Genomic DNA, 14,258 nt, shown 5'->3' on the forward strand with positions numbered 1-14,258 from the left:
GCGTAGATGTACTGTAAGAAGAGAAGACCTGGCTGTGCTTTAGTTACCATGTTAAATTAAAAAAACAAAACAAAAACAAAACCGAAGTCACAAAACGTGCAACATTTTTGCTCTTTTAAGTCAACCTTGTCTTTAAGATCCATGCACCTATAATCAGAGAAACAAACGTTCACAACTTACCCCACCTACTTTCTCAAAATGAGAAGCATCTCTTTTGAAATCGGTGAGCGTTCCATTAAAATACCACGCAAAGCTAATGTCTAGCAATGGATCGTGCTGAACTTGGCATGGCAAGATTACACTCTCTCCAACAGTAACATCCATGTTTGAAGGTGCCAGAGTTATCCTTGTTGGCTCTGTGGAGAGCAGAAATAGTCATTTTAGCCATCTCAGCAGCTATCTCAACTTTCTGTGATACTGAGCTTTCTTTAAACATTCATTTCTATAAGATGCACTTGACCAGTGGCAGTCACTTTAGGTTAGTCAAATTCTATATTGTAAATATTATTGATTGAATTCTGTTCCTGAAGTATTGTGAGAGCTTATTAACCTCAACAGGAGTTCCTTGTGGCTTAGAGTAGAATGTGACCTGCTGCATAGTTTGTCGTGCTCAACAAATTGCAATGCACACAAAAAAGTACAGTTCTATAGAAAATCTAATACTGCTAATAATTAAAGGAAAAATCTTCCTCTCTGATCCATACTGTGGATTTCTGTTGGATTTTCTTGCATGCTTTTTGTATCATTAGTGGAAGATCTACGTGTCAAGCAAGTACAGAATGTGGTAATTTTAGTGATTAATCTCTGTCAATCTCAAAGTGCTTTACAAACATCAGTTAACTCTCAAAACAGGTTGGAACTGAAAGTAAAAATAAACCCATTTTACAGATAGCCAAACTGAGGAAGCATGGTTTAATTTTTTGCCCTAGATTATACAATGAGTCAGTGTGCAAGCCAGAAGTAGTATCCAGATGACCTTACTCCTTACTGCCCTGGTCTAGGAAGTATTTCGCAGTATAGATGAGAGATTTCCCCTCTAAATTTAAAAAAGAACCAGAACTGATCTCTTTTTATTTAACTATTTTTAAACATACAACTCCTCAGATGCTTTACCTCCAGTCACACACAATAAACCAACTAGAGCCTAAACTTTGAACTCCTATGCTTCTTGTAGATTCTACTTGCTGGATTTATTGCAATTTACAGCCATTTCAAATAATCTTATTAAAAAAACCCAAACATACCTGTTACTATTAAGCTTGTTGTTCTACTGGCTGTTCCAAACTGATTCTCTGCCAGGCACGAGTAACTTCCAGCATCTAATTTAGTCACATTAGCTAGTCTTAGGCCTCCATCTTTTAATAATGTTATTCTAAAAAAAAAAAAAGATGGAGAGATGAAAAATGCATCACAGGTTTGCAGAAGACATAAATGAACATTCACCTTACTACATTACTACAAAATGGATCAATCTCCAAAGTGATGTTTTAAAATGTAACTGCTATACAGTGATGATATGCAGCAGAAGAATCTGGCCCCCTGTGTGTTCGCATGCTACAGAAAATACATTAACAAATCTGTTCTCCTTGGGGAAAATCCAGAACCTTGCCCATCCCCCAAAACTGATCCCAGAGCCTGAGAGAGGCACGTTTCCTGTGGTCTGCATGAAAGGTTCTTCCTTAGCTCTCCACCCCGCCCTATACTGCAGAGCACAGTTCAGTGGGTGTTCTCTGCCTAGGTGTTTGGTTGTTAATTTGGGGACCCTGCCAAAGGAGGCAAGATGGTTGCAAGGGATAGTGCAGCCCTGAAACTGCAACAGTAGTTACTGAGAAGCTCTGCTGCCACTCTTCGGCTTGGGAGAGAAGATCTGCATGGCAGATGTGAAGGAAAGATGTTCTGAGTGCACTGCCTGGTTGCTTCAGCTGTGTATTGGAAACAAAACTTGTCCCTTAGAAAGTGCTTGTTTCAGTGGGCTGCACTGTCATTAATAGTGTACATGGAATTTAGTTATCCTGCAAATAATGCACAATACAAAATGTATTGTTTTCTAGGCGCAACAGGGTAATATTTGCTATAGAGTGAATAAATGTAGCATTTCCAGACTACAACTTATTCTTCTGGTTTGATGGAGTCAATGACCTTCATCTCTACTATGGTTGTATAAAACCAACAATCATCCGTGATAACAGATCATGACTAAAGTACTGTAGCCAGGCTCCATACCATTGCCACACTGCTCTTAACCTTAAAGTGGAACAATTGCCCTATTAACCATTAAAACCACATACAGAGGCTGTACGTGTTTCAGGAATGCTCTTCTTTTAGACTAGCTGAAAGGAGAGAATATTTAAATATACTACAGTGCAAACAATTAAACTAACAGGTTTATCCACTAGTACAATAAATAACGAAGCAGCTTTGGATTACAAGAGACACTTTGCATTGTTAATTTGAGGATACATACAGACAGATGTTCAGGGTAAAGAATATGAAAAGTACTTATGACTAATGCATGGAAGTTTAAAAGGCAAGTGTGATGACGATAATAATGCATAAGGAAATACATGCCTGCAAAAATTAGAGCTTAAATTTATCACTTTAACATTCTCTTGTAATAACATGAAAAATGTCAAAATGCATCTGAGAAGATAAAAAATTCAAATTCATTTCTAACTCTAATGAGCTGACATGCATCCCCAATATAAGTTTTATCATTTGGCTTTACTCAGGGTCTACTCTCAATTTGAAACAATAATACTTACCTATTCCGACAGGAGCTCCTTTATTGCTGTGGCAGACGCTCTCAACCACATAGCATGTGTGGTGCTCACTGGCAGTATAATACGCCAGAGGCAGTCTGGCTGGCTGGGACCTGATTTAGTTAATGTACCCACACAGTGAAGATAGAGTTAAGTACCCTTCCACTGTGGCAAATGTCATGCAGCCATACAAGGAGAGTGTCACTCTGAGGGCTGCAGAAAGATGCATATGTGAGTTTATGCAGCCAGAGGATATAGGACGATGACACTGGGCAACCACAGTAGACACCTGGCATCCTTGCAGCAATAGGAAAGGGGAGGGAGAGGAAGGAACTGCATAATCACTGCTGGCCCTGTTTTGTAGGGCCGTGCGTGTTGCTGATAGAACTGGTTAAAAATGTTGTCAATTTCCCTCATCCCCATTCCCAGAAAAAGAGGGTGGTTCTTTTAAGTAAAATTGAAATTTTTTGGTGGGGGGGGGGAGGGAGGGAGGGATAGCTCAGCGGTTTGAGCATTGGCCTGCTAAACCCAGGGTTGTGAGTTCAATTCTTGAGGGGGCCATTTAGGGATCTGGGGCAAAAATAAGGGACAGTACTTGGTCCTGCTGTGAAGGCACGGGACTGGACTCAATGACCTTACAAGGTCCCTTCCAGCTCTATGAGATAGGTATGTCTCCATATTAAAAAAAATGTTCATGGAAAAATGTCAGTTTTCGTCAAAAATTTTCAAATGTTCATTGAAAAACTTAAAATAAAAAACTAGTATTTTTTTGGCAACCAAACAAAAATAGGTTTTAAACCAATTATTTTTGGATTTGGTTTTTCAGCATCTCAACAGCACCTTCAAAAACCAAGCCTGCAAAGAAAAATAATAATGAAAACTAAACAATGAACATTTCATTAACCTTTTTCTTTGTGGAAGACAAAAATCATTTCCTAATCAGCTTTAGTTTCCACCTTATTGTGAGAAAAAATTACTACCCTATATCATGCTTTCATAATGGCTGTTGCGAGAGCAGGGTTGCAGTGTAACCTGGCATATCTGAGCTAGTGTAGATACTGCATCAGTCCAAACATATTCACATACGAGGGTGAAAATGGGTGGCAAAGATGCTTTAATTTGGACATTTGGGTTAGTTTCCCTCTACACTATTTTTGCCCCTATTTACATAAGCCACACCTCTTTTCCTGTCTGCATACCCTCCTCACTGCAACTCCAGTTAGGGGATTTAGAACACAGTGATAAACACAATGAACAGCACCAGTATGCAAATGATATTTCCGTATTATTTACAAATCCCTTCCATTTAAATCCTCACGTAACCCTTTACAGAGCGTACGAACAGAATCCAAAATACTAGTGGACAGACAGATGTAGTCTAAAAACAAAATTAGGATCAGAAAAAATGTCAACAAAAGCGGGAAAGAGAAAAATAACTTATTAATTTGTAAAAAGATGTGTAGAGGGGGATATAATAAGAGGATTTTAAAGGGAAGGAGAAAGCATATATTAAACAAATTCAGATTTTTAAGACGTTCACTTAGATTCAGAACACTTTATCTGGCAAAGGCAGTATCACAAATATATTTAGATTCTTGAAATCACGTAGCGCTTGACTACGTATGTGTGTGTTGGGGAGGTGGATTGGGACCATGGGTGCCGACTTTTACTTTTGCCCAGGGGTGCTCCAACTCCCACTCCACCCTGGGGCCCTGCCCCACTCCGCCGCTTCCCCAAGGCCCTGCCTTTGCTCTGCCTCTTCCCACCCCCAATTCACCAGGTCCCTGAGGCCCCCGCCCACTCGCCACTCTCTGCCCTCCCCCAATCCCTTCCTGAGCCCCCCATCAGCTGTTTGGCGGTGCCCCCGATCAGCTCTTTGGCGGCACCCCCAATCAGCTAATTGGGGTGCCACCAAACAGCTGTAAGAGGTGGGTGCTGAGCATCCACTATTTTTTTCCATGGGTGCTCCAGCCCCGGAGCACCCATGGAGTCAGTGCCTCTGATTGGGACAGCTACCCCAATATAGCTGCAAACCTTCAGTGGTATGTACTGCTCCTGGGTAAAAAGCTATTTGCCCTAGTGACTAACCAATTTATTTGAGCATAAGCTTTCATGAGCTACAGCTCACTTCATCGGATGCATACTGTGGAAAGTATAGAAGATCTTTTTATACACACAAAGCATGAAAAAATGGGTGTTTACCACTACAAAAGGTTTTCTCTCCCCCCACCCCACTCTCCTGCTGGTAACAGCTTATTTAAAGTGATCACTCTCCTTACAATGTGTATGATGATCAAGTTGGGCCATTTCCAGCACAAATCCAGATCTCCCCCCCCCCCCCCCACAGACCCACTCTCCTGTTGGTAATAGCTTATCTAAAGTGATCACTCTCCTTACAATGTGTATGATAATCAAGGTGGGCCATTTCCAGCACAAATCCAGGGTTTAACAAGAACGTCTGAGGAACGGGGTGGGGGGGGGGTAGGAAAAAACAGGTTACCTTGCATAATGACTTAGCCATGCCCAGTCTCTATTCAAGCCTAAGTTAATTGTATCCAATTTGCAAATGAATTCCAATTCAACAGTCTCTCGCTGGAGTCTGGTTCCGAAGTTTTTTTGTTGGAATATCGCAACTTTCATGTCTGTAATCGCGTGACCAGAGAGATTGAAGTGTTCTCCGACTGGTTTATGAATGTTATAATTCTTGACATCTGATTTGTGTCCATTTATTCTTTTACGTAGAGACTGTCCAGTTTGACCAATGTACATGGCAGAGGCGCATTGCTGGCACATGATGGCATATATCACATTGGTGGATGTGCAGGTGAACGAGCCTCTGATAGTGTGGCTGATGTTATTAGGCCTTGTGATGGTGTCCCCTGAATAGATATGTGGGCACAGTTGGCAACGGGCTTTGTTGCAAGGATAGGTTCCTGGGTTAGTGGTTCTGTTGTGTGGTATGTGGCTGCTGGTGAGTATTTGCTTCAGGTTGGGGGGCTGTCTGTAGGCAAGGACTGGCCTGTCTCCCAAGATTTGTGAGAGCGTTGGGTCATCCTTCAGGATAGGTTGTAGATCCTTAATAATGCGTTGGAGGGGTTTTAGTTGGGGGCTGAAGGTGACGGCTAGTGGCGTTCTGTTATTTTCTTTGTTAGGCCTGTCCTGTAGTAGGTGACTTCTGGGAACTCTTCTGGCTCTATCAATCTGTTTCTTCACTTCCGCAGGTGGGTATTGTAGTTGTAAGAATGCTTGATAGAGATCTTGCAGGTGTTTGTCTCTGTCTGAGGGGTTGGAGCAAATGCGGTTGTATCGCAGAGCTTGGCTGTAGACAATGGATCGTGTGGTGTGTCCTGGGTGAAAGCTGGAGGCATGTAGGTAGGAATAGCGGTCAGTAGGTTTCCGGTATAGTGTGGTGTTTATGTGACCATCGTTTATTAGCACTGTAGTGTCCAGGAAGTGGATCTCTTCTGTGGACTGGACCAGGCTGAGGTTGATGGTGGGATGGAAATTGTTGAAATCATGGTGGAATTCCTCAAGGGCTTCTTTTCCATGGGTCCAGATGGTGAAGATGTCATCTTCATCATCTGAAACCTGTCATTATGCAAGGCACTGCATTTAGCCGTATGGAGTGGAAATCTATCAACTGCATGAATATTTGATGACATCTTCATCATCTGGACCCATGGAAAAGAAGCCCTTGAGGAATTCCACCATGATTTCAACAATTTCCATCCCACCATCAACCTCAGCCTGGTCCAGTCCACACAAGAGATCCACTTCCTGGACACTACACTACAGTGCTTTAGATAAGCTATTACCAACAGGAGAGAGGGTCTGTGTGTGTGTGGGGGGGGGGGGGGGGGAGGAGGGGAAGAAAACCTGGATTTGTGCTAGAAATGGATTTGTGCTAGAAATGGCCCAACTTGATCATCATACACATTGTAAGGAGAGTGATCACTTTAGATAAGCTATTACCAGCAGGAGAGTGGGGTGGGGGGAAAGAAAACCTTTTGCAGTGGTAAACACCCATTTTTTCATGCTTTGTGTGTATAAAAAGATCTTCTATACTTTCCATAGTATGCATCTGAAGAAGTGAGCTGTAGCTCACGAAAGCTTATGCTCAAATAAATTGGTTAGTCTCTAAGGTGCCACAAGTCCTCCGTTTCTTTTTGCGAATACAGACTAACACGTCTGTTACTCTGAAACCTGAAATCTGCACTAGTGTGGCTTAACTTGGTGTGAAACTGGAGTGAGCTGCACCATTGCTAGTACCTTTTGGTCACACTTTATATTATATGGCACATACATACTTATTAAGGGTTAATACATGATTAATAGATTTTTAAGCATGTTACAGACGTGATTCATTGGTTTTATAGATAGTTATAAGCACTTCAAGAGAAAGTGTTATGAGAATGTTCTCAATCATGGTTAGAAGCAATCTACTGAACTGTTGGACTCTATAACAATCTGTGTCTTCTACACAAGGGGTAGATGTAGATATCCCAGTGCAAAAAAATCCAGTGTTGACAAGGCCTTAGATCAAGCAAAAGAGAAAATTGGATCAGGGTGTAAAAAAAAAATCTCTATTGTTTAATTAAAACAAATGACATTTAGAGTGCTTTGAGCTATTTGCAAGTCAAGCTTGTCTGAAATAATGAAGGAACAAGCTTATTAAAACTGGATATATTTAAGAATCACATTATTTTTCAGAATTAAACAAAACAAATCAATTCTTGAAAAACTGTACTGTCAAAATAAAATCTTTATTGGTAAATTAAAAACCGAGCTCTTTACTTTTTCAATGACTAAGGTAGCAGATACAGCTCAGCTGATGAAGAGAACAGACCCTGAAGTATCTGCTAACCTCCACCACCATCTCCGTGTAATTCTAGACAATATAAACATATATATATATATATACACACACACACACACACACACAGAGAAATCTACACTTTTTAACAAAGCAAATATCTTTCCAGCAGGCTGGTTTTCAAGAAGTGACCTAGATTTCTACTTATTAGCTTCAGGTATCAGGGGGTAGCCGAGTTAGTCTGTATCCACAAAAACAACAAGGAGTCCGGTGGCACCTTAAAGACTAACAGGTTTATTTGAGCATAAGCTTTCATGGGTAATCTTACAGTTTAGTGGGGTTTTTACCCACGAAAGCTTATGGTCAAATAAATCTGTTAGTCCTTAAGGTGCCACCGGACTCCTTGTTGTACTTATTAGCTTATAATACACAAAAATGAGACTGCTTTCTAGTGTTCCACATATTTACAGTATATTTCAATACAGCACAATAGAGAAAGGCTCGATCCTAATTTTCAGAGACTAGATTCCATTTTCAAATACCTGCACATGCACTTTTGGTGCATTAACATTCTGCCTTTGCAAGTGCACAGGAAAAAGTGCAGTCAAAATTCACGCACTTGTATATATACGTGCAAGCTTGCACAGTCACAACTGGAGGCTAAGTTGAGGTCTCAGTGATAATCAAGCAAAAGGTGTTAAAATATTAGGGGTAATTTTTTTTTTTTTTACAAAAACAAAAATGACAGCTCTTTCCACCTCCATAGATATAGAAGAAATGGCTCTTTGATAGTAATCTCTCCTCCAAGTACCAGGGAAGGAAGGAGAAAATGCATGGACATAGCTGCCAGCCCATGTCCTTTATGAGACAATCTGAGGCATGGCTTTGTATGGGAAAATATGGCAGTAAGTCAGGAGATAGGAAGGTAGGATGGGAACACAGGAATTACCACACTGGATCAGTCCACATAGTTCATTATTGTCTCTACAGAGGCTTCAGATAAAGGTATAAGAAACCCTTAGTGATCTATCCCCAACATTAGTTGTCATCCTGATCTCCAGTAGTTAGAGACTGGCTTAAGCCCTGAAGCATGAGGTTAAAGATCCCTTCCAAAATTCATTATGATAACTCTCGAAATTCACATAAGGGTCCAATCTGTTTTTAAATCTTGCTAAGTTCCTGATCTCAACAACTTCTCGTCTCCTGCAGGCATAGAGCGGCTACACAGGAGACCTTACAGCAGTGCATCTGCAGAGAGGTAAACAAGGCTGATGGACCATTACCTGCTAAAGGGCCATTCTTTGGCAGGAAAAGGGGCTGGGGCAAAAAGCTATATCTTAGCAAAGAAACAACATGGAGTTTCCTTCTGCACAGACTGCCTGTCACCTTGCTCCCAGCTGGAAATGCTTCTCAAAGTGGGGAAAGGACTATAAGAGGGGGCAGACATTGCAAGACATCCCTCTTTCTCTCCTTGCCCATCACATTCTCTGCATCCAAAAAGAAAAAGGAAGAAGCCATTGGACTCTGGGGGAGGGGTCCTAACCGAAAGAGTTTGGTCAGTGAGGCCAGGTCTACACAACAGACCTATATCAGTATGACTACATCACTCAGGAGTATGAAAAATCTACCCCCCTGAGCAACATAGTTATAACAACCTAACCCCCCCCCCCGCCATGTGGACAGTGCCATGTTGATGGGAGAGTTTCTCACAGCTACACCAATGGGAGAGGCTCTCCTGTCAGTGTAGGAGTACCTTCACTTAAGTGCTACAATGGCACAGTTGCATAGGGTCAGTTGTGCTGATGCAGCGTTTTAAGTGTAGACCGGCCCTGAGACAACTGAAAGCATGTGATAGGAAATCTTTGTTTTGAATCTAATATCGTTTGTTAAGTTAGGCACCAATAAGCATTTTATCTTGATTTTTCTTGTAACCGTTTCTGACTTTTATGCCTCATTACTTGTACTATCTCTGTGCAGTTCATAAACTTGTTTTATTATTTTACCTAATCCAATGTGTTTAAGTTGAAGTGTCTGGATAACTATTTAAAATAATAAGATGTATTTTGACAGGTTTCAGAGTAGCAGCCGTGTTAGTCTGTATTCGCAAAAAGAAAAAGAGTATTTGTGGCACCTTAGAGACTAACAAATTTATTTGAGCATAAGCTTTCGTGAGCTATAGCTCACTTCATCGGATGCATTCAGATGCATTCACCTGCACATCTACCAATGTGATATATGCCATCATGTGCCAGCAATGCCCCTCTGCCATGTACATTGGTCAAATTGGACAGTCTCTACATAAAAGAATAAATGGACACAAATCAGACGTCAAGAATTACAACATTCAAAAACCAGTCGGAGAACACTTCAATCTCTCTGGTCACTCGATTACAGACCTAAAAGTGACAATTCTTCAACAAAAAAACTTCAAAAACAGACTCCAACGAGAGACTGCTGAATTGGAATTAATTTGAAAACTGGATATAATTAACTTAGGCTTGAATAGAGACTGGGAGTGGATGGGTCATTACACAAAGTAAAACTATTTCCCCATGTTTATTCCCCCCCCCCCCTGTTCCTCAGACGTTCTTCTGAACTGCTGGAAATGGCCCACCTTGATTATCACTACAAAAGGTTTTCTCCCCCCCTCCCCGCTCTCCTGCTGGTATTAGCTTATCTTAAGTGATCACTCTCCTTACAGTGTGTATGGTAACACCCATTGTTTCATGTTCTCTGTGTATATAAATCTCCCCACTGTATTTTCCACTGAATGTATCCGATGAAGTGAGCTGTAGCTCACGAAAGCTTATGCTCAAATAAATTTGTTAGTCTCTAAGGTGCCACAAGTACTCCTTTTCTTTTTAAGATGTATTTTGTAATTCCCTTAAAGGCACAGCACACTTAATACATTTGTACTGTCCAGGAAAGGGCTGGGCAGTACAGGACATACATTTCTGGGGAAGATCTGGGACAGGGAGTGTCTTGGGGTCACTCTGCAGCATAACCAAGGCTGGCAAGAGCCAAGGTGTGGCTGGCTGGCTGCAATACACACAGTCATAGCTGGGGGTGACTTACATGCTGAAGGCTGTTTGTGAGCAGTCCAGGTTGTAGGCTACAGCAACAAGGCGTTGTGAAGGGCATGACAGGTTGCAGGGCAGAGGTAACACAGCTACTCATTAGTCTGGATTGTGCCCCAGTATGGCACAATAGGTATAACTTAAAGGGTTTCAATAAAATAATAATCAGGTCAGGATAATAATGGACAATGCAATAAATATAAGCTCATCACCAACTCCTCAAGACACCCTAAGTAGTTCAGTATCCATTCGATAAAAATCAGGTGGCTAATCACGCACGAGAATTTCATTACAGCAAATAAGAATTCAACACATAGGGCCTGATCCTCTACCTGACCAGGGGTATGGCAACACAACCCATCTCTAAAGCCTGTTGATTCATCCATCTGAGGATTCCCCCTGTGTAATCCCTGGGTAGCATGGAGTTCTTATAGCAGCTCTGACAACAGCATTTCCAGCCTCTGGCACTGGAGGCATTCCTGGCAGAAAGCATCTAGGGCCAGGGCCTTTCTATCTCACCAGGCTGCTCAAAAAGAAACCATGCCCAGGATTAAGTCGATAGGGGTCTTCAGCACCAGCTGAAGCCACTTTTGTGTTCACTCACCTCTCCCCTAGGACCAGTGTGGCTTGCTCAGGGAATCTGACCCATACTATAAAACTAGGTATAAACTGCATATTTTACCCATCGAATTCAAGTTAAATTAGATCTGATTATTCACTAGAACACCACCCTCCCCCCTGCATAAACACACATGATTAAAGCCCTGATCCTACCTCAGCATTTGCTACTGGGGGACCCTATGTTTATTCAGTCCCAGACAGGACTGTAGCATGAAACCAGGACCGTAGCATGAAACCAGGACCCAATAATGAGACAGTAAGTGAACACAAGCTTGTTACTCTTCAGATCACAACGTTTTATTACTAAAATAACGACAAAGCTAAATCCCAACTGCTTTTTTGTATTTATTAGATTATTCAGCAAAAAAGCAACAAAATTAGACCCCTATTGACATGATAATAAACATAAATGTATTACTTCCCCAGTACACAACACTTCAACACAAAGGATCAGTAGGAAACTAGGTCAACACTGATTTTTATATATCAGTCAAGTTCCAGCTAAATTGAAGCAGATTATTCAACAAGAAAGCTAGCATAATTAAATTCATATTGATGTCCTGGTAAGTAAATGCAAATACATTACTTTTCCAGATCACACAGAGTTTCAAACCATAGACCAAACATAAGTAAAAGTTACTTAATTCAAATTTTACTCAAGATGAATCCAGTCACTGATCCCCATCAGACTCATTCAACTTTTTATCAACAATTATCTTATTTTCCTTAATTTGATACCACATCACAATTGTAAGACCCAACTTTTAGCATCTTTCATGAGACTAAGTATAGCAGGGAAAATTAAATATATCAGCCAGTTCCAGTAAAGGCAACACTCACAATATACAGCTTTTATTTGTGTGATTTTTAACCCCCTTCTTCTAGTCTGGAGGAGCCTAGAAATATCTGGAGGAAAAAAAACAGTTATCCATATTTTTTGCAACTGTTGTTCTTTGAGATGGTTTGCTCATATCCATTCCTTTCAAGGTGTGTGTGTGTGTCCACATGCATGGTTGTCGGAGATTTTTGCCTTAATGGTATCCGTAGGGCCAATTGTGGCGCCCCCTTGAGTGCCATGCTTATGCATCTGTATATCAGACACCACCAGCCCTACACCTTTCTCATTTCCTTCTTACTGACAACTCCCACAGAGGGGCAAGGGGGGCAGGCACTGGAATGGACATGAGCAAAACATCTCAAAGAACAGTTATGAAAAGGTGGGTAACCGTTCTTTCTTCTTCAAGTGCTTGCTCATGTTGATTCCATTTGAGGTGACTCACAAGCAGTATCAATGGAGGTGGGCTTGGAGTTCACGGTCTTGCAGCTTGCAGCACTGCTCTGCCAAAGCCAGCGTTGTCTCGAGCTTGCCGGGTAAGCACATAATGAGGCACGAACGTGTGGACAGTCAACTAGGTAGCGGCTCTACAGATCTCTTGGATTGGTACCTGTGCCAGGAAGACCACTGACGACACTTGTGCTCTAGCCGAGTGTGCTGTCACAATGACCGGTGAAAGCACTTTCGCCAGCTCATAGCAGTAGTGTATGCGGGCCGTGATCCAGGACGAAATCCGCTGAGCAGACATTGGACAACCTTTCATTCTGTCTGCCACCACAATGAACAACTGCGTCTACTTATGGCACGACCTTATTCTATACATGTAGAAGGCCAGCGCCCTCCTGACGTCCAGGGTGCGTAGCCTGTGCTCCTCACCTGACGCATGAGGCTTTGGAAAGAAGACAGGAAAGTATACGTCCTGGCCAGTATGAAACTGGGGAGTGATTTCGGGCAGAAATGCTGGGTGCAGTCGCAGCTGGACCTTATCCCTGTAGAAGACCATATAGGGCGGCTCTGAAGTAAGCGCCCTGATCTCGGACACCCTGTGGGCCGACATTAGCGTGACCAGGAATAAAACCTTCCAGGATAGTATCAGGATAGAGCAAGAAGTCAGATGCTCAAATGGAGACCCCATGAGCCTCAACAGCATGAGATTCAGGTCCCGGGGGGAGATGGGATCCTGGACGTGTGGGTAGAGATGCTCCAGACCTTTCAAAAACTGTGCCATCATGTCGTGAGAGAAGACTGACCTGTCTTGGAACAGAGGATGGAAAAGGTGAGATAGCAGCCAGGTGGACCTTGGTCGATGACAGGGACAAACCTTGGAGTCTGAGGTGCAGCAGATAATCCAGGATCTTCTGTAGCGGGGCCTGCTCGGCCTGAGTACGCCATTCTGAGGCCCAGCATGTGAATCTTTGCTATTTGGCCAGGTAAGTCGCTCTGGTGGAGGGTTTCCTGCTACCCAGCAAGACCTGCTGGACATGGGCCAAGCATGCCCGTTCGTCCGCGCTCAGCCATGCAGTAGCCAAGCTGTCAAGTGCACCGCTACCAGGTCCTGATGCAAAAGGCTGCCATAGATCTGCGACAGTAGATCTGGCCAGAGGGGCAGCTGCAGCGGGGCGGCTACCGAAAGGCTCAGCAATGTGCCGAACCAGTGCTGGCGAGGCCATGCGGGGGCTATTAGGGTAACTTTCGCCCTGTCTTGCCTGACCTTCACAAGGACTCTGCGAATCAGTGGCACTGGCGGGAAGGCATACATCAGCGCCCCCGACCATGGAATGAGAAAGGCGTCTGAAAGGGAGCCTCTGTCCATTTCCTGAATTGAACAGAACATGTGGCATTTTCTGTTCTGCCTGGATGCGAACAAGTCCACCTGGAGAGTCCACCACCTCTGGAAGATTATGCTGACCACCTCTGGATGAAGTGCCCACTCATGGCGAGAGGAGAAAGTCCTGCTGAGGTGATCCGCCAGGACATTCCTGGTTCCAGGCAGGTGCTCGGCTATCAGATGAATGGCATGCCACACACAAAAATCCCAAAGGTGAAGAGCTTCTTGACAAAGGGCTGAAGACCTGGCGCTGCTCTGCCTGTTGATGTAATACACCGCAGCGGTATTGTACGTGCCCAAGACCGCCTGATGGTTCACCACCCGG

General features: G+C 42.8%; 1 protein-coding gene across 5 annotated transcripts in view; it reads right to left on the minus strand.

The window, feature by feature from the left end:
• The window catches only part of CNTN3 (contactin 3), a 246,970-nt gene that overhangs the window by 35,467 nt on the left and 197,245 nt on the right, over positions 1-14,258 (minus strand). For all 5 annotated transcript variants that reach the window (XM_037905324.2, XM_043551777.1, XM_043551776.1 and 2 more), the window contains 2 exons: positions 1,245-1,372; positions 181-356 (listed from right to left, as the gene is read on the minus strand). In XM_037905324.2, coding sequence (XP_037761252.1) covers positions 181-356; positions 1,245-1,372 — 304 coding nt within the window. The remainder of the gene's footprint in view (positions 1-180; positions 357-1,244; positions 1,373-14,258) is intronic.

Source organism: Chelonia mydas, chromosome 7 (assembly GCF_015237465.2).
Source record: "Chelonia mydas isolate rCheMyd1 chromosome 7, rCheMyd1.pri.v2, whole genome shotgun sequence".
Lineage (NCBI taxonomy): Eukaryota > Metazoa > Chordata > Testudines > Cheloniidae > Chelonia > Chelonia mydas.